The following is an 18,587-nucleotide window of genomic DNA, read 5'->3' on the forward strand; positions in this document are numbered from 1 at the left end:
GTATACGTAATGATTGATCCCCAACTATACCGCGACGCACAGACGTCATGAAGCAAATAGACGTTCATTATTTCTGCTTTTTTATTTCCTCCCATCAATAAAATATAAAGTAGTCTGTTTACTCCTCGCTCCAAATGCGTGTTAATGTGCTACGTCCAAGTTTCACCTTGTTTGTTTAACTCTGCTTGTGTAGTCTGTAGGTAGTGTGCGATACTATGCGCCATTGAAAAGTACTTCCTGTGCTGAAAAAAACAAAATTCCTTGTGGATAGAGCATGCGCAGAATGCATTATTTGAGTTAGAAAAGGGGTACGCCAACGGTCTTATTCAGGTCTTTTGAAATTCGAATAAGAGCATATTTGGGTTTTTGCATGTACATGGCATATCAAAAAAGGGTTATTAACTGCATGTAACCGTTGTCATTGTACCACTGGTCCGTGGTCTGATCAGCATCGACACTTGAGCTTAGGTAACCGAATGGCACCATGGTTCACTTAGCATCTTATCTCATCTTAAATTCTTGTAAACCTGTTGCATCTTGTTGCGTTGCCGCCTAGTTATTCACGATCCATCTATAACCTTCCTTTGCTTGGCCTCACACTCAAATCATCTAACATAAATGACTTACGATGGAGCACTTGAACTTCCAAGTGGACGTCAGTCTGTTGAACCCATGCAAACATTTCACATTTCCTTATCAATCGCCTCTTGTAAGAGGCCTCTGTAGATTTTCCAACTTTGTGAGTCTGACATTTCCTGATTGAATTAAATGTGGTATACGGCACAGTCAGGAAGCGTAATACTTGACTTTTGTTGAAACAGATCTTCCTCCCTTAGCCAGTAACAAGTCCCAGTGAGCAACAGGAGGTTAAAAGAGCGCCCCCGTGACTGCAAACACAGGATTCCATTCGTTTGTATGCCCTTGAGGAGCAGAAATAAAGCAGCCCGTCCGAATTTGCTGGTAAAACTGGTATAGCTGCATACCTACCAAGGTAGATGAGGTTGTGAAACAAAACTGGCGCAACTGACGCAGTTGTCAACATCAGTCCTATTTTTGAATTTTGTCAAATCTATGACTCACTTTTAATGCCTGTTGCTGAAAATAACAGTGCCACCTTCCAGAAAAAGTAGCTCCAACATTCTGGTTGTCCTTGTTCAGGCCTCAGTGTGCCGTTTTGCACTTCTTTTTTAGGAAGTAATCTAGGTGACTTATGTAAGCTTGTGCCTACTCCTGAAATCAACATGCAGCCTCGGGATCCTTTTGCCTTCTAAAGGCAATTCACAAGGACACGAGTGACATGTGAGGAAGGTGTTCCAAAAGCTCAGCAAAGTAAGTCTGCTTTCTTTTAGATTTGTTTTGCAATGACTGATTACCTCACTTTGGAAACCATATTTGGTCGTGAAACAATGACCATAAAGTGTCAGTTCTGCATGAAACTATTGATAGCACTGGAAGTGTTCAGCATTGGACCCCACTAAACGAGAACTCAAAGTTGTCGCAAGCCTCTTTTACACAGGCATTCTGAAAACAGTCTGCATCAGTGCCGGAACAGGAAACTCTGCATTTAGTCGACACGGGATAATTGGTCGAATTAGCTACGACACAAGTGGCTGACAGCCAATCAGAGATGACGGGCTTTCTCTCAGTAGAAGATGAAACAAATGAACAGAGGTGAACATTGAGAAATCATAAAGTTGTACCGGTTTACTCTAATTTGGAGGTGTTTTACTTTTAACCAAATTTAGTCCGTTCAAAACATAAGTCCGTGTGAAAGGCTGTCCACTTTATCCTCGCTGTGTTTTGTCAACTGAGGGAGGATTACAAGAGGTTAGGGTGAATACTGTAATATTTGAGAGCCTTATTACTCTTTGGAGAGAAAGCAACCCGATTCTGGCTTGTTTTCACAGCCAAGCAGGTGGTCATGAGTCAGTACGTGGGCCTGAGAGATTTCTTCAAGCTCCCCTTATATCATAGCAGAAAATGTTCTTGGAGTAAGCTAATTGATTCCATTTTATGAGCACGCTCACCTCTCCTTCGCCCCTTGCACCACCCCCAAGCCCCCCCATTGACTTGGACGGTTTTATTCTGCTCGCTCTCATTACTTGCACTGTGCAGGCAAATTACACTTTTTGCCGTGTGTGTGAGTTTATGTGATGCTCAACTTGTACTTCACGATGCCCCAAAGCACCTTAAGCTTACTTCTGCTGGAAGGGCAAGTGTCTGTGGAAAAGCACCCCCACCCCTTCGATGTGGAACGCGCCGTCGTCTGATGTGTGGTTTTCTGCTCTTCGAATATTCAGTGGAACAAAGATGAGCTCATCACGACGTTCTAATTCGTTTAACCACATTTTTTTGGATGAAGTTGTCAAAATGTTATTGAATATTCCACAAAATGTCAAAATGCCATGATTGTTTTCACAGCTCTGCATGACCGTAGTTGCTGGATAAGATATGCGGACACACACGGATGCAACCACGCTCATTTCCCCTGTTAGTGGGAAATTCAGTTTCTCCTGCCTATGTTTTTAGTAAATACAGAGCAGTCATGTGGTTTGGATAATGTTCAAGAGGCGATTAAAGACCCCAATTAGATGGAAGTTAAAATGGGGTTGAAGTCTTTTAATAATGCTTTTTGGCCTTTTCCAATTGGCTGCAACGGTCGATGGAATTGATGTCATGAGAGTCTCCGGCTGACATCATTCTCACAGGGGGCTGTTAGCAGACTCAAAGGGTTGGGCCTGGAGCGCCACAGCTGAGCAAACTGTGGCCAGTTCCCTCTCAGCGCTGGCGACGCACGCAGTGTCATTTTAAATTGAGTTTGACTTCAGTCTTGGAGAGACAGATGTTAAAAGCACCCTCATACAATTTTGTTCCATTGATGTTTTCCTGTCTTGTGTTTTTTTTTGTTTTTTTTCCAGTGCTGTCATTTTGATGGAGTGAGACGTATTTGGTCTACGCATCTGAGCGAATCAGCATTCTTCTTCTTTACATCTACTGCCTGATCTTCATTGTCATTCCATTTGCAAAATGGACGCCATCGACACCTTACAGAGCTCCGCACCGGAGACCAAAGCCGAGCGGATCGCCCGCTACAAAGCCGAGCGCAGGCGGGAGCTGGCCGAGCGCTATGGCACCCCTGACGAATTGACCTCCAAGTATGTCCGCAGCCGGGACAGGAAAATTGTGGATTCGTCTGAAACGGCAAGCGAGGAGAAGGGAAAATGTGAGGATAATGGCTCAGAGCAAACGTACGCCAGGAGAGGCCTGAAGAGTAAAATTGAGATCGACACTGATGTCAAAGCAGATTACGGAATAGAGAAAAGCACTTACCTTAAACGGGACACTCGGTTGACTTCTGAAACAGAAGTTCAGCCTACCATCAAGACGTCATCCACTATTAGGTGAGTTGTTTACGATTGTAGATTAATTCTCCAGGTTTTTCCCACATTTCGAAAACATCCATCTTGGGTTCATTGAAGACGATAAATGTGTCCATTGGTGTGAATGCTGTGCATTTAGTTCAGAGTTGCTCCATATTGCTAGCCGTGTTAGACTATTTTCGTTGATCTTTCAAGACAATTTAGTGTCTTACCAAATGAGTAGACTTTCTTCTTTTACCAGGGGATAAATAATCAAGCTTCTTTAAATGTTGAGTAATTATCTGTAGAACATAGTTTGCTTTGAATTAAAAACTGCAATTTCTGACCAAAAAGCAGAAAAATAGCTTTTCGTGGAAAAGACAAAAAACAGCGACTTTCGACATGTTGGTATTTCTCTCCCTCGTAATTGACTTGAAAAACTGAGATTCACCCCCAAAGCTGTATCTTCTTCCCAAAAGCTGTGCTGATCTCAATTCCAAAGACTTTTTTTTTTTTTTTTTCATGCCAATGCATAGAAAAACATATTCAGCAAATAAACACGTTGGTGGCAGTAAACGTTCCAGCTGATGAATATAAATGTCCTTGCAAGGTAATGAATTAAAACAATCAAAAGTGTCAAATTCCCCTTCGTCATGAAAGTCCAATTAAGACATGCTCTTAAACAAATGTTACTGATAATAACGGTCATTTGTAGTTACTGTGAAATACAGCCGGGGAATAAAAGGCCAATGTATATCATTTGGGTCTGCTGATTGGTAGTTGTAAACGTGTTTTAAAGCACACTTCTGCCAAAAGCGGATGGCTATTTAAGATGATGGCTATTGGCTAATGTGTCTATAACTGCCTCCAAATCAAGTGAGAAAGCTACCTTGCTTCCAGTAAAATGTGACTGAGTGGAACTGTAAGGCTGAAGGAAATGAAGAGGGAGATATTAAGCCTTGTCGTAAACACATCTGCTAGCATTTCCTTAAGTGGCCATGTGCTGGGAGCTTTATTTATTTTGCCACGCTGTGTTTTCATGCATGGACATGCATAAAGCGTGTTTCGTTGCACTCAAATGTCCTATGAGAAGTCCTGACTTGAAAGACTTTCTAAGTGTTTTCATTGGACGCTGGGTGGCCGGATGGAGCGAAACATGTTCAGTCACGGCCCTGTGGGTGTTTGAGCTGCAACCAAGCTGAGGATTCTGCAACGCGCGCATAGCCCGACTTGTCTGTTCTCGAACAAAAAACAGCCCGGGGGAAGAAATCATAAAGGCAGAAAGAAGTGTTGATACATAGTTTGGAGCTTGTGGGGATAGCAGCATCACAATTCTGCCAAATTTTCATGCCTCGTGGTTAATCAAGTGAACTATTGGGAGAAGCGTGATTGATGAGCCATGGACCAGTTTTTATTAATCCGAGAAAGATGAGTCCCAACACGAAGCAGTGACAGTAAATGTTAGTCATTCAATTTTCACATTGGTTCTGTTCTCGTAATTTATATGAAGTCACACGTTATGTACTACATAATAAAGATATGCTAAAATTAGCCACAATTGTTATTATTCACTTCTTTCAGCTTGCCTACTGAATTCAGTCCCTGCATCGTGTGTCACAAATGCCCCCTTGGTTGACTTGCATGTTCACTGTGATGACAGTGATGCTCATAATTACTGGCCCATGTATGGTGAGATGTTTGCAGGCTTGCGCGACCGAAATAGCACAAAGGAAACAAGAGCTGAGTTAGCCCAGTGATCATTTAAACTGTCAGTTCACAGGTTTATCACAACCAAACAGGAATCCTTCCATGCGCAACAACACAGAATACACTTTAAGTCAATGGTGGACTCATTTTTGTATCTAAAATTGCTAATATGTGTTTCGGGATATTTGCACTATAGTCTAAAATAGGTAACTTCGTAATAGTGGCCCCTTTTCTTCTAAATGGAAGTGACTGATTGTAAAATGGCCACATTATACCTATACGGTATGCAGTACCGATTAGGGGTGTAACATAAACTGGTTTGATCCGGAAATTATTTTTTTGTCGTAAAAGATGACTACATCGAATCGACTCGTTTCACTATAAAATACATGGAGATACTTATCGGATCGTCTTTTATTGGAGGGATATATCTTAGAAGGAAATGGCACATTTACAGTACTGACTAGTTGATTTTAATTTGGACCCAAAATACAGTAACAAATCCTTCCAAAGTCAGCATTCTAATCCTTTTCTGCACTTATTTCATCAACCATTGGCCTGCTTGCTTGCATCACTTTAACACCCTCGGTGACATAATGTGAAATGGGACAAGAGGGAGGCAGTTAAATAGAAGTGTTTGACGGATGACTCACTTACCGTGAACATAATGCATGTTTAGCATTTCTCACTTTTTTTTTTTTTTTTTGGTCGGCATGTGGCCAGTGGCTGCGGTCAACCTTATGCTGAAATTCATAGTCATGATAAAATAACCTTACGAGTCAACGTGCATAATCATACCTTCTAAAAATACTGTTTGTGCAGACATCCCTTTTGGTTAGTTTTTCTCTGCCTTTTTGTTCACACGCCAACCCTGCCTCATCTTTCCCCCAGCGACCTCTGACCCCGCCCAGCTGCCCTCCGCTACCACCATCATGATGCTTGATTGTATTCAAAGCAGGGCGCGTCCGGCCCCTCCTCCTGTTACATCACTGCTGCTACCCCACAGGCAGCTGCCGTCTCCATCCATATTTAACGCCCGTTACTTCAAGATGAACGCTCGCTTCACTCATACAACCGTCCGCCTTTTTGTCGATTGCCCTGCTTTTTTTGTTGTTTGGTGTCATTTGCATGCTGCCTGAATATCTGTCATCACCTCAGTATGTTGGAGTGACCTCATGTCTCCTTGCTCTCTCTTTCTACTAGGCATCTGGCAGCTGATGACATAGACGAGTCAAAGGGTAAGAACAAGTCTCAACTTTGACTTTTCTCAGGTCTTGTGCGCGGGCTCGACTTAATTTTGGCTCACTCATACGTACTGTATACATTCATGCGGTGGTTTCCAATTTAGAATAGGCGTCTGGAGGTGTTTTGGCACTTCTTGGCTCCAATGTTAGGTCATATGATGTTATACAGGGAGTCGATCAAAGCCAGCTTGAGTTGTAAGCCACATTGGGGGCTTGTAACAAGAGTGCTGATTTATTAGTTTTTTGTTCTAATTTATTCGCTATTGTTCACTTTGAGTGAAAATAATACGTAGTAAAAAGGTTTGAAATTGCTTATACTGCATTTGCGGCAAAATGGCAGCAAATCATTTTTCGTACTTTTGATAACTTGCCACAGTAGCACGATAACTCCAGAGAAGTACTTACCCCACTAAAAAAAAAAAAATCTGTTCCCAGTGTACCTGGTATATCTATGACCTGACTAAATTAAGCTTATTTCAATATAGGTCCTCGGCTTCAAAATACCACAAGTTGACGCCAAAGCATTCTTTATATATTTGAGATGGTTTTGGCCAAATCTGGGGAGTTTTTCAGCGAATGAAGGAGGATCGGAGGCCCCCAAAGTTTGCAAATATTAACGCCCGTGTGAGTTAACCACGTGTTGCTAATGCTAACTAATACAGCAGCGCCAAGCAATGTGGTCCAGTAGGCTTAAGTGATCAAGTCACAATGGTTGTGCCTCTGTTTTTCCATCACAGTCATTATTAGGTTTTAAAAAATTCTAATGTACGTAACAATTGTTTAATAATATTCCAAAAATGCATTTGTAAAACAAAGGCCTGCCCCTGGTCGACTTCTTCCCAGTGGTTGTGGGCTTGCTGCCAGCTTGCGATATGCGTGCATGTGTACAAATCGGTGACCGTGACAGATGCTTAACAAAAAAACATGATGATTTTGTTGCTTGAGCTTGTGCAACTGCTCTTATTTGGGCAGTAATGGATAAGTTAAACAGTAACCTGCCGTTCAGTGTACTTGCTTCTTTTAGTATGAGAGCAAGATTTTATTTCATGGAGGTTGACAAAAAACAACTTTGCATTTTTAGTATGTGTTCTTAAAAATGTAGTCAAAGGCACACATGGTGTTTTGCTTAGCAGTGTATAGAGATCTACAGTATGATCAACTTTTCGGATATCCACAATGTCGTGGCAAGCAGAAGTAGGTCAGGCAGCAATAAGTCGATTGATGGCAAAGGAAGGAAACGGTGAAGTCGTCTTCTTGGCCGGGTGATGGCGTAATAAAGATTAAAGACGACGTCAGAAGTAAAAGCGAGAAGTCCAACTGGAATCGGCACTCTGCAATGCTTTTGTGTTCAGTCATCTCAACTAAATCACAATCCGCTCCGGGGACGGCAGGAATGATGGAAAGCGTCATTTAAAACTACTGGACCGCAGCGTCAAGTGGAATTTGACTTTTTTTTTTTTGGGGGGGGTTAGTCTTTTCACTCGGGCTCATTTATTCGAGCGCTTTCTTTGGAAAGGGGCCGCGCCAGCAAAATGGCACGGTGTCGAGCAATAAAAAACAATTTGCAGTGGGAGAACATTTAGGGTGCTGACCGAAGAAAATGGAGGCCTCCCACACACAATAGAATACTATTCTTCGATAGATGGTTTTCATTAGTACAATTACATGAGAACTGTAACCAATAGCGTAATCTCTTGCTATTCACGAGCCCTGCCAGGAGTAATTGATGCCCCTCTAAAAATGTTTTTATAATTGCCTGTATTAATAGTTGAAAACTATAAACCAAAACAGTTTGTCATTTCAAAGTCATGTACGCCGTAATAATAAATGACTTACAGACGATTGGATTTGGCAAAAAAAAACAAACAAACAAAAAAAAAAGGCACTGAAAGTCTACACTGGGGATGTTCGACACCACTATCGTCTTGCGTCACCGCGCCGAGAGAGTTGTCCTACTTGTGACAACGAGCAGTGTCAGCGACTCCTCCGAAGCAGAAGCAGACGTCTCAGCGCTCAGCTGTCACTGAGATTCGAGACTCGAGATAGCGACAAAGCCTCACAGACTCAATATACCGGTACTCAAATCTTTACCTTAAGCCGGAGAGAAAAAAAAGAAAAGACAAAAAAAGTTTGCATGCACACAGCTGCATTGCGTCATTCAGCCCCGGGGTCCCATTTAATACCCTGTAAGCATCCCTATTAATGAGCCATTGAGGCGGCTTTTGGCAGTAGCGTTCTGTATTTACAAATAGCCTGTGCTCGGTTGACCATGTTTGGCCCGAGCGGCTCCCCAAGTGCATTACTGCGAGGGTGCCAAATGTCCATCTTCGAGCCGCAGTCTGCCTACCTTGCCTGAAGACGTGTGACTTTAAGAACCTGCCTTCAAAACAAGAAATACCCTCTTGCTGTCGTTTCTTTTAGGTGACCAGAAGAGTCAGGACAAGCGGAGGGACACTGCCAAAATGTCTCTTAAGGTAGGATATTTTTTGTTTGTTTTTGTAATTGTTTTACATATAGCACTTTGTTTCAGCTGCAGTTGTTTTTTTTGTGCTTTATAAATCAAGTTGTGTTAATTAGATTTGTATTGTTTTGATCAAGACACACCAGGCATCCTCATCATTCATATTTGCTGCACGAAATCATGTCTGTCCCATTCTTTATCAATAGTTTATATGTGCACTATACTTTGGCTTTTTTTTTTTTTTGGTCTTATGTTCCAAGAACACATTTTATTCATCAAGAGCCCCTTAATTAAAACCTAAAAGCTCAGAAGTCTTCCAAGGCCGCTCACAATAAACCAAACTTCAAAACATGGCGCGAAGACAATGACCATGAGTTAATTTCAACAGTTTGTGATTAATTATTCGCAATTGCCAAGCTGATTTCCTGACAGTCTTTCCCACTGCAACCTGATATTGCCGCATTTACAGCAAATCACGCAATTCCAGATGGCATCAGGCTGTCTTGCACCTGGCTGCACGCTTGGCCAAAGTCATGACACAACGCAGTCTGTGGAGGTCGGGACGCTGAGGTGGGGAAATTAACTTGTGGAGCGCTGGGACATTCGCGGACGAAACCCTGCACAAAAGTGCTCATAAAAATAAATAAATAACGTTTTGGAGATTTGGGGTTTTTCCCAGGCTGCTTATGTTTCTGAAATGATGTTGGATGCAAATAGCTGCTCTAGCTTGCCCTTCACCGACCAGGAGCAATGCCAAGCTTGGCCAAGTAAACCCAGATGGCAATTAAAAAAAAAAAAAAAAAACTGCTGGGAAGACTAAATACTGTCGCAACACTCTCCTCTCCTTTCTTGCGTCCGATATCTCTGCTATTCTAATCTCTCACCTGGAAGTCATCAGAAGCACAAGAAGAAAAAAAAACTCTTTAACTGTCTTCTTGTCACTCGTCGACTGCAAAGTCTCCGTTGACAGCCGGTGAGTCAGCGTCTCCGACAGCAGGTGACAAATGCGTGTCGGCCTTTCGGAATAAATGGAGGTCATGAAATGTAGACTGATGAAGCTCATTTAGAATTCGGGTTTCCAAGTCAGTTCATTTGAAAGAACGCTTTACTTGGTTGTATTCCACACGGCTGCACTAGATCACGCAATGGCTTCAGCCGACTGTTTACAAGGTCTAAATCGCCTCTGACGTTCTCACTTCACATCCAAGCATCTCTTGCGAGCAATCTTCAACTGTAAATGGAAATAAAAACAAAAACGGACTATATTTTCCTTCAGTTCAGAAAATACTGCACTCGCATGGCTTATCTCTCCCTTTATTCGTTTTACAATATGTACCAAGGGAGGTACTTTTTGACTTGCTCATAAATCACTTTCATACCGCGCGCTTTGAACTCTGATCAACGGGGCGACCCACGACCTGGCTCAAGTGAAGGGGCGGGGTTTCGCTCATTCGCGTCCTTTATCAAGATTTTTAGTGGTCGTATTTTCACATCTGGTTTGCTCTCATTCACACACAAAACAGAAGTGACTGCAGGCTTTTCTCTCCTCCTTTGTTTCGTCCTGAAGGATCCGGAGGATGGAAGCGGCGATCATGGCGGCAGAGTGAAGCGTCAGCTAGTCGACGACTGTAATGAAGAGGAAACTCCTAGCCGGTAAGATAACAAGAAGTCTGCTTAGCTTGTGGAAGAGTGGGTGCTTAATTCCTACTGTGTAGTTAATAGGTTGAGAAATAATTCAGATGGGCGTAAACCTGTATTATTTTTATATAAAAATAGCATTTGCTGGGTGACATATTTGTTGAGGACACAAGAGTGCTAACATGAATTTAAAAAACAAATGGTATTTCTCAGTATGTCTTAAAGACATACTGACAGAGACAAATCAAAACAAATGATTAAGAATACAACTCACTCACCGCCAATCCTATGGGCCGACTGGTGGAAATTTTACCAGCGGTGGTCAAAGTAGCTGAATGCTAGCGAGGCTAGCTTATTTTTTTGTACTCTCTGACCCGCAGAGACAGTTATGGTTGGCTGTTTTGCTGCTCCACAGTGCATCGTTGTCTGACTATGGCAGCATACGGACAAAAGACCAAATGCCGTTACGCAGTTCGCGATGTAGTCTAGTTTTAAGACAGCTAGCTTTGTTTACTTGCTTTTAAGATTTTTATTTTTTTTTCCCCAAGTCACATATTCATTTTCTGTTGGCGGATCATTTGGATTCAATTAAGTCATATTCATTACTTGTCTTTTTTTCTTTGCTGTGTAGGCCGTGTTGTTCAATCCGAATAAAGCCAGCTCACTTTGACACTAAACGACACACAAACCAGGCTGGGTAAACAGATAACAGAGGTCATTCCAGGCCATCAAACGTTCCGTTTAGAGCGAATAACCAGAGCGCCTGGACCTCTGCCAAGCCCAGCAGCCCAGAAACCGTTACAATTTTTATCAACCGTTGTTTTTAGTTCATTGCCGTAGTCAATACGGCTGGAAAATGTGATGAGGGAAATGCATGAAGCAGTACATTCAATGGCGCCACCCTTCCGCCAATATTCATGAAAAAAATCAGCCTTCCTGCTTTTGCATATTGTTGCCAAAGGGAACAATATCTTTTGCGGAAGTAACCAGACCGACCTGTAGAGCTTCTTCTCATGCCACAATCTCATTTGATCTTTACTCACTCGCCATGGTGATCCGAATCAGAATGGCAGGCATAGCTACAGCTTTTAGTACTGTAACCTTTAGTGACGGTGTGTGTCTATTGGAAGGTTAAAGGCATAATTCTTCTCTTCTTTTTGTCCAGTTTGAACTAGAACTTCCAACACAATTACAAAATAGTAACTTTCTACCAATGAAAATCATCTTTATTGCTGCAATTATAAAAAGCATTATGAGCTATACAGGAAGTTAGTTTTTTTTGTTTTTTTTTTGTGTTTTTTTTATGAAATGTTTTCAGGTTCTTAACGATCAGACAAGTGACTCTTGTAAGCAAAATGTTTCCATTTCTCACAGACTCACACCGTGCCCCTTTTTTCTTCAGGTGATCAGATCAGGACAGCTCAAGTTATCATTATGGCTTTTTCCATGATGATTATTTTATTGCATTGTCCCGCTTACTGACCTGTAGTCATATTTCCTACAACGTTCTCATGGCTTCACAATGAATTTCTCTTTTAAGACTTGAGGGATTCCAGAGTTCCAAAAGTCTCCAGTGGGGGGGATGCCTATGTGCTGGGCTGTCTGCCAGGATTTGCCATGGTGTTCTTGTCCTCATTAGGAATGTTTACAGTCATGCTGGCCCCGCGCTGACATTGACGAGTGCCCATTACTGTTCATGTAGCGCATCGAGTGATTCATTAGGGAAGTAAGATGAAGAGTTTCTGTAAGCCTGGAGGAAACCTTAATAACAGATAACAGATGCTGTGATAGCAAGAAGGGGGCTTAAGATGCCTAACCTCGACCCCTGCTTTGCTGAGTTTTCCTACGTGTCATCATGTTTAGGCAGCAATGTTTCCATTCAAATTGGTCACGTCTTTTCTGTGTGTTGTTTCTGCCAATAGCAGAGAAATGGAAGAGAAAGCCACTGTTGAAGGAGCTTCATTGAAGGAGCAACCTGCAGGACGAGAAGAAATAAGGGTTGGTTTTCCAGAATTTTCTTTGAACCTTACCGGCGAGCTCGTTTAGTTTGCACACGACGCCGGTTAAATGTCACATGGCTTTGATCACTAGGAACTCTGCGCATTCTGTTTTCAATTAGATGATTTGATTGATGTATAAAGTGCAATTCATTGCACTGACATGTACAGTAATTTAGAGGAGGCTCATTCTTTAAATGGAGCATCATCGCATGCTTCATATTACAGCATACATTGCTCCCACGTTTTAACCTGGAGATTGGTCACGCACAACGCAATGCGCATGCACGCGTGTTTTGCACAAAACGAGACCACCCGTTTTGCATTTTCACACCCGACCTCGCTGTGTCAGCCTTTTCCTTCAGGTCTTAATTGAGCACTCACTTGTGACCTTTGCACTCCAGTAGGACGCCTGCTGCGCTCCCAGCTGCACTCATGACGTATAATCTATTGCATATTGAAAATGTGTTTTTTAAAGCGCATTTGTTACGACTTGCATCTGAATGCATTAAATCTGCACAAGCAGAATTAATGGAGTGTCTGCAACATTGCTTCTGTCGACATGACGCAGCATGTGGTTGTGGTTAATGTGTCTGAAAGACACAGAGATTTTGCAAATAGACTGATAAACAACGACAGTGAATTCCTGTTTGTAAGCAGCACAGATAACGGATGGATGGAAAACACAATTTTTAAGTATTCGTTTGTGCATGTTCATTCATTCAATTGCTGTGCTGTTGAGAAAAGGGAAACTATCATAGTATCACTTTGGGAAATGGAAAAGAGGGCTCGCTCACACTGTTCTCCAAATTATGCGTGTTGACTGTAAAACTGACACACAAAAAAAGAAAAGTAAACATCCATCCATCTATTTTTTTTTTTTTTTTTTTTTTTTTACCGCTTACTTATCGCAAGGGTCGTGGCAGTGCTGGAGCCTATCCCAGCCGGCTTTGGGCAGTAGGTGGGGTCCAATCTTATCTAAAAATCATTTTGATTGTTGCTCATGTAACGTTCAAAATTCGAGAATTTGCCGCTTTTGTTAGCTGTTGTGAAGCATAAAAATAAAACTAAAATTTTCAACATATTTGATTCTGTGTGGTGAATTTATACAATGAATTTGACTTTTCTAATTAAAGGTCTAAAATACAGGAAGTTGTCCAACATAATTTGAGATACACCTGTGTAATTTCATAGCTAAATGCTAAGTAACAATGAAAAATGTCACAGGTGGGCTGGCGGAAATTCGCATTGATGTCATGGTGATTGTTAAACAATTTCTTCGTTAACACAGAGCCAAAAAAACAAATGCAGCATACCACATTCCTCGCAGCCTTGAGACAACTTCTGTTGTGATTTTGCACTCTATTAAAAAAATAATAATAATTAAATGAACTGAGACTGAAAAGGCCCATTTAAAAAAAACAAAACATAAAATCTGTCTTATAGTGGGAGTTCATTGCTTTCCCGCGTTACAGGCTGCAGGCATTTTCTCTCACATATTCACCCTTTTCATGTCAAAACAACCCCTCCCCCTTCCACGCCATCCCGGCACCTCGCTGGTGTAACCCACTAACCCAGAAACGCTTGATAACAGCAGTGAGTCATTGTTGCCGCTTGTGTTTACTATTCGTTTAACGTCTGCTTGTAAAAACGGCCTTCTTGTCTGCAGACGCCCTCGCTGCAGCGCCAGGACTCCGGGCCAAGAGGCATCAAGGGAATCCTGAAGAAGAGCCGCTCCACCAGCGTGGAGTCCGACCAAAGCGAGGGCTCGGCGCACGAGTGCGCGCCGCTCCGGCAGAGCAGCGTCACGCTCAGTCACCCTGAGAGTGAAGACGCGGAGGATCACGATCGGGTGGACCTGGAGGAAGATATGGACGGCGAGGGCGACGAGGAGGATGAAAACGACAGAGACGACGGCGAGGGCGACGAGGAGGATGAAAACGACAGAGACGACGACTCGTTTCTGGACGACGTCACGGACGGAGACGACTTCGGCGTCCAGAGGCGGCGGAGCGAGCGCAGCAGCGGCAGCAGCTGCAGCCGCGGGAGTCTGGAGGAGATGCGTAGCCCCTCGCCGGACGGGAGCCTGGACATGACGTCCACCGTGTCCGAGGACACCGAGGAGATGGACAGCTTGGACGGAAGCCAGGGATCCTCCCTCAAACAGAGGTCTTTGAATGTTCCTCGTAATGAATATCACTACACTTACATGAGTTTTTGAGGGACAGTGTGTTATATGGCAACATTTGTGTGCATAGCCTGGGCAAGCTTGAAAGATAGTTATAAACTAAATGAAGTCTGCAAAGCCGCACAGACCATAAGACAGAATAATATGGCCTGACAGCAAAATTGGCAAATGTTTGAAAGAGATGACAAAAGTGGTATTGAGCGTCCCTAGTTGAAATTTAGGCATACACAAGGGCAGTTATGTTTAGTTGGCATTTTTATGAGGGGGTCCTTGGAAAATGTTCCCCCCTTGACTCAAATAGTTTGTCAACTCTGCTTTATAGCAGAGTTCCAATAAGGAAAAATATTGAGGAAACTTGAGCCCAAATGGATGCCACATGTAGATCAGTTGACACGTGATTTACTTTCGAAGCATTTTGTCTTCGCTTTTCAGACTTGCAGAGTTCAGCGGCGGTGACGGTGAGAAGAGAGAATGGACAAAGAAGCCCAAACCTGCGGATGTGATTCAGACATCGCTAGCCAATCGCTTCAACCAGCTCCACGATGCTGAGAACGCCTGGAAGAAAAAGGTGAATTTTTGTACTTATTCTTGGGTAAATATTACCTGATCTGTGAGCTTATGTTCCGTTATCAGGTAAAACAGCTTAAAACCCGGAGGGAAAACTACTCTTACGTGTCTAAGAGCTTTGCTGTGTCAGCTTTTTGTGGATCCCCCTACCTTTTGTGTGGAAAAGTAAGCACTTGGCTGCGGCCACACGCTGAATCCGCTTTTGTTCTTGAGCTGCTTCCAGGAGGGTGAGAGATTCATTGGGCTTTTGGGAGGGCTGTTGCACATTTGGGAGCAGCGATGCCAAAGATCCAGGCTTGAGCTAACCTCTCATTGTACAAATAAAACCCTACACCGTGACCACACACCTGCCAGCCTTTCAAAGTCGTGCTTGCTTCTCCTGTTGTTTTTTGGCCTCGATTTGGCTCTGACTCTCTCACCTCAATGGCAAAGAATTCCCTCTGAAAACAAACGTGTGCCGTATTATAGACTTGTACGTTAAAGCAGTTATCTTGAACAGCAAAAAAATGACTACAATATGCCCTTTATTTGTACACAAACATTCACATTATAGGAAGTGGATTATAAAGATCCAACTACAGTGCAATTAATATTTTACTGTTACAGTGGTGCCTTGATTTGAGTTTATTTTTGTTAGGGGTGGGTACCGAAGACGGTACTTTTTGTACCAATTTGTTACATTCAAATGATTAATTTGAACCTAATAATTCCCTTGGTTCATGTCATGTCCTCTTCCAACTGTCTTTTTTTTTTTTTTTTACATTTGAGTCCAACTTGTGTTCAAACTTTGAGCTCATAACGCGGCAGGCTTTCCGTTCTTCAATCCTACAATTCTTACAAAATTCAACATCGTCCTCAGGTAGAAAAGAGAACATAAATTAGTGAAAGTATGCATGTTCGTTTCTGTTTTGAAGAAAACCTCATCGTTTTTTTTTTTTTGTTTTTTTTTGTTTTTTTTTCCCTGCCTCATCTTGCCGACCCGCAGTGGTCGTTTGTTGCTCTTTGGCTGATATATGGGCGAGCGGGGAAATGTAACATGCTTGGTACACATCATGGCCATCCCCAAGCAGGTCCAGATGTTTCCTGTTACCTCTGCAAAATAGTTTTCTTCGCCACTGCCGTGCTTTAAAAGTCTGAAGAATTTTCATTACAGCTCTGGATTTGTCATTATAAATATTACATAATGCCGGCAGGTTAATCATTAATGACCTGCTGATTTAATTGAACAACTTTTGAGTTTGACTCCACAGTAAGAGAGCAATTCTTTGGCATTTGTTTTTAATAGGCACAGAAATTAATTAAAGGGTGGATATAAATCGAATGTAGCATGTTACATTCCTTCAAGATCTCTTGGTTTTGGTGTAGCTATGACTCAGTGACCGGCCTGTCAAAACACTGCCTGTGAAGTGTGCACCCTCACCCCCAATCACAGATAACAATCCCCCAAGACAAATACTCTGCTGGAAATATCCCCTGTGTATTGATTCGTGGATACTGTCGGATGTTTTAATGAAATAAAGATGCCTTGAGTATCTGCCGTACATAACTGTAACACAACCCTGTAAAAAAACAAAAAAAACAAAACAAAAAAACATCTATATATATGATGTGGACATTGATAGTTTAAAAGTAAAAAAAAAAAAAAAAAAGACACTCTTTGTGAAAGCACATCCATTTCCTCTTATCCTCAGTCATGCACTTGTTTCATTCTAATGTTTTCCTCTGTTCATTCCCACTTTCCCTCTCGCCACCTTTCCTCCCTTTTTGCCCCCTTCACATTTGTAGTTTCCTACCACCAGACCACCCTAGCCCTTTCTCTGACTTTGACTCCTGCCTGTCAACCTTTCCCAGTGTCTTGAGGTGAGTGTACAAAGCATGTTGTTGTGCCCCAAACGTGCTTTTGAACACAAAGTACCACCTTAGTTTCTTAAGAGTATTAATGAAATTAATTACATACACAACTGAATTGTACAAAGCTGAAGGGGAAAGGCTGCACGACGATGCCATTAGGAAGGGCTGAGAGACGGTTTCCTGTGGGAGACCAAAGACTTTTCATCTCCTCCTCCTGTACTCTCTGGGGTCCTGTTAGGATTATGTAGCATCTCCCACCCCTTTGATTGGCTCCAGATATAGGCTTTGCCACTCTGCAAGTGTGTGAGAACCTTTAAGGGCCATGTGGTTGACATCGTGCGACTGAAAAGCACTGAGAAGCCTCAAGCAACTTGCTGTTGATGTATTGGATGTGAAATGTTGAGCTAAACAAAAACGAGTCTGCACAAAAGCACATTTTGGTTCATTAGGAAAACTATCTGCATGCAATGCAGAAAGTGCTTGCTCGTCAAAAAGTGACTCACTTTGATGTGAAGGTCAAGTGTATGGTAACCGTGCGTGTGTCATTCTGACTAAACGTATTTCTTTGAACAGCAATGCAGCATGTTTGGCGCCGGCCCCAAAAATCTGTTTCCACTTTTACCTTTTTTTGCTGGCAATTGTGTTGGAGTCAAAGCAGCGTTTTTGCATAAATCCAAAACACACGGGGACATTTTTCACCATGTTGCTCAAGCAAAGTTTATTTACTGGCCTGCATGGAACAATGGGGCAAACTCGAGCTCCATTAATTCCAAGTTGTCAGAAATTCGGGATCAGGTGGGGACATCATGGGAACAGTAAATATATTTTGTGACTTGCTGACAGCTGACAAGATTGAACTTTGACCTTACAGCTGCAAAGAGCCTCCCCTATTCAGTTAGTCTGCCATCGTCTACATCAGGTGAAAAATGTGAATCTACCGTACTTAAGCAGGCAAAATTGACTTGGATGACTGAAAATTTACAGACATAAAGGGAAACTGTATTAGCGATCACATTCATGTTTTTATAGTGACAGTGAAAAAAATGTGTGTATTCCAAATTGGCAGTTCCAAATTTCCATATAAACAGTTTCGACTGGCACATATGTATGAAAGTATTTGTAAGTACCTTCGAACATACTTGCAAATACATTTGAACATACTTGATTGTACTTGTAGGCTAAATGCTAAAAACATAATGCCCCGTGCCTTTGTTTTCTAAAAAAAAAATAAATAAATGCTACGCTTTAGCATTTAGCCCACAAGTACTTTGCAACATATTTGCAAGTCACATTGGAATTTCCTCACTTTTGTACTTTTAGGCTATCGAAATGCAATTTAGTAAAAAGTGAAATACAACTGAACTGTAGATTCTATCGTGTACCACACGAGGGAGCCTGTGTTTTGCAGGTCCACACTGCTCTACATTTTGTCCATCCAAGCAATTCAATCAAGTGATTGCAAGTCACATTTGGCTATTTTAAAAACATAATTTTCCCAAGTGTACCCTGGTTTTGTTTGTTCTGAGTGCGCTACAAATGCACGTGACGTATTTCAAGCTGACGACATCTTTTAGT

The 18,587-nt window shown here is 42.2% G+C and overlaps 1 protein-coding gene across 4 annotated transcripts in view; it reads left to right on the forward strand.

The window, feature by feature from the left end:
- svild (supervillin d) overlaps positions 1-18,587 on the forward strand; it is a 35,052-nt gene that overhangs the window by 6,843 nt on the left and 9,622 nt on the right. For 3 of the 4 annotated variants that reach the window (XM_077502485.1, XM_077502486.1, XM_077502487.1), the window contains 7 exons: positions 2,919-3,401; positions 6,270-6,304; positions 8,732-8,784; positions 10,339-10,424; positions 12,332-12,407; positions 14,076-14,575; positions 15,027-15,162. In XM_077502485.1, coding sequence (XP_077358611.1) covers positions 3,028-3,401; positions 6,270-6,304; positions 8,732-8,784; positions 10,339-10,424; positions 12,332-12,407; positions 14,076-14,575; positions 15,027-15,162 — 1,260 coding nt within the window. In that variant the 5' untranslated portion in view covers positions 2,919-3,027. The remainder of the gene's footprint in view (positions 1-2,918; positions 3,402-6,269; positions 6,305-8,731; positions 8,785-10,338; positions 10,425-12,331; positions 12,408-14,075; positions 14,576-15,026; positions 15,163-18,587) is intronic. The other variant, XM_077502488.1, reaches the window with a different exon arrangement.

The sequence above is a fragment of the Festucalex cinctus genome, chromosome 17 (genome assembly GCF_051991245.1).
Source record: "Festucalex cinctus isolate MCC-2025b chromosome 17, RoL_Fcin_1.0, whole genome shotgun sequence".
Taxonomy (NCBI): domain Eukaryota; kingdom Metazoa; phylum Chordata; class Actinopteri; order Syngnathiformes; family Syngnathidae; genus Festucalex; species Festucalex cinctus.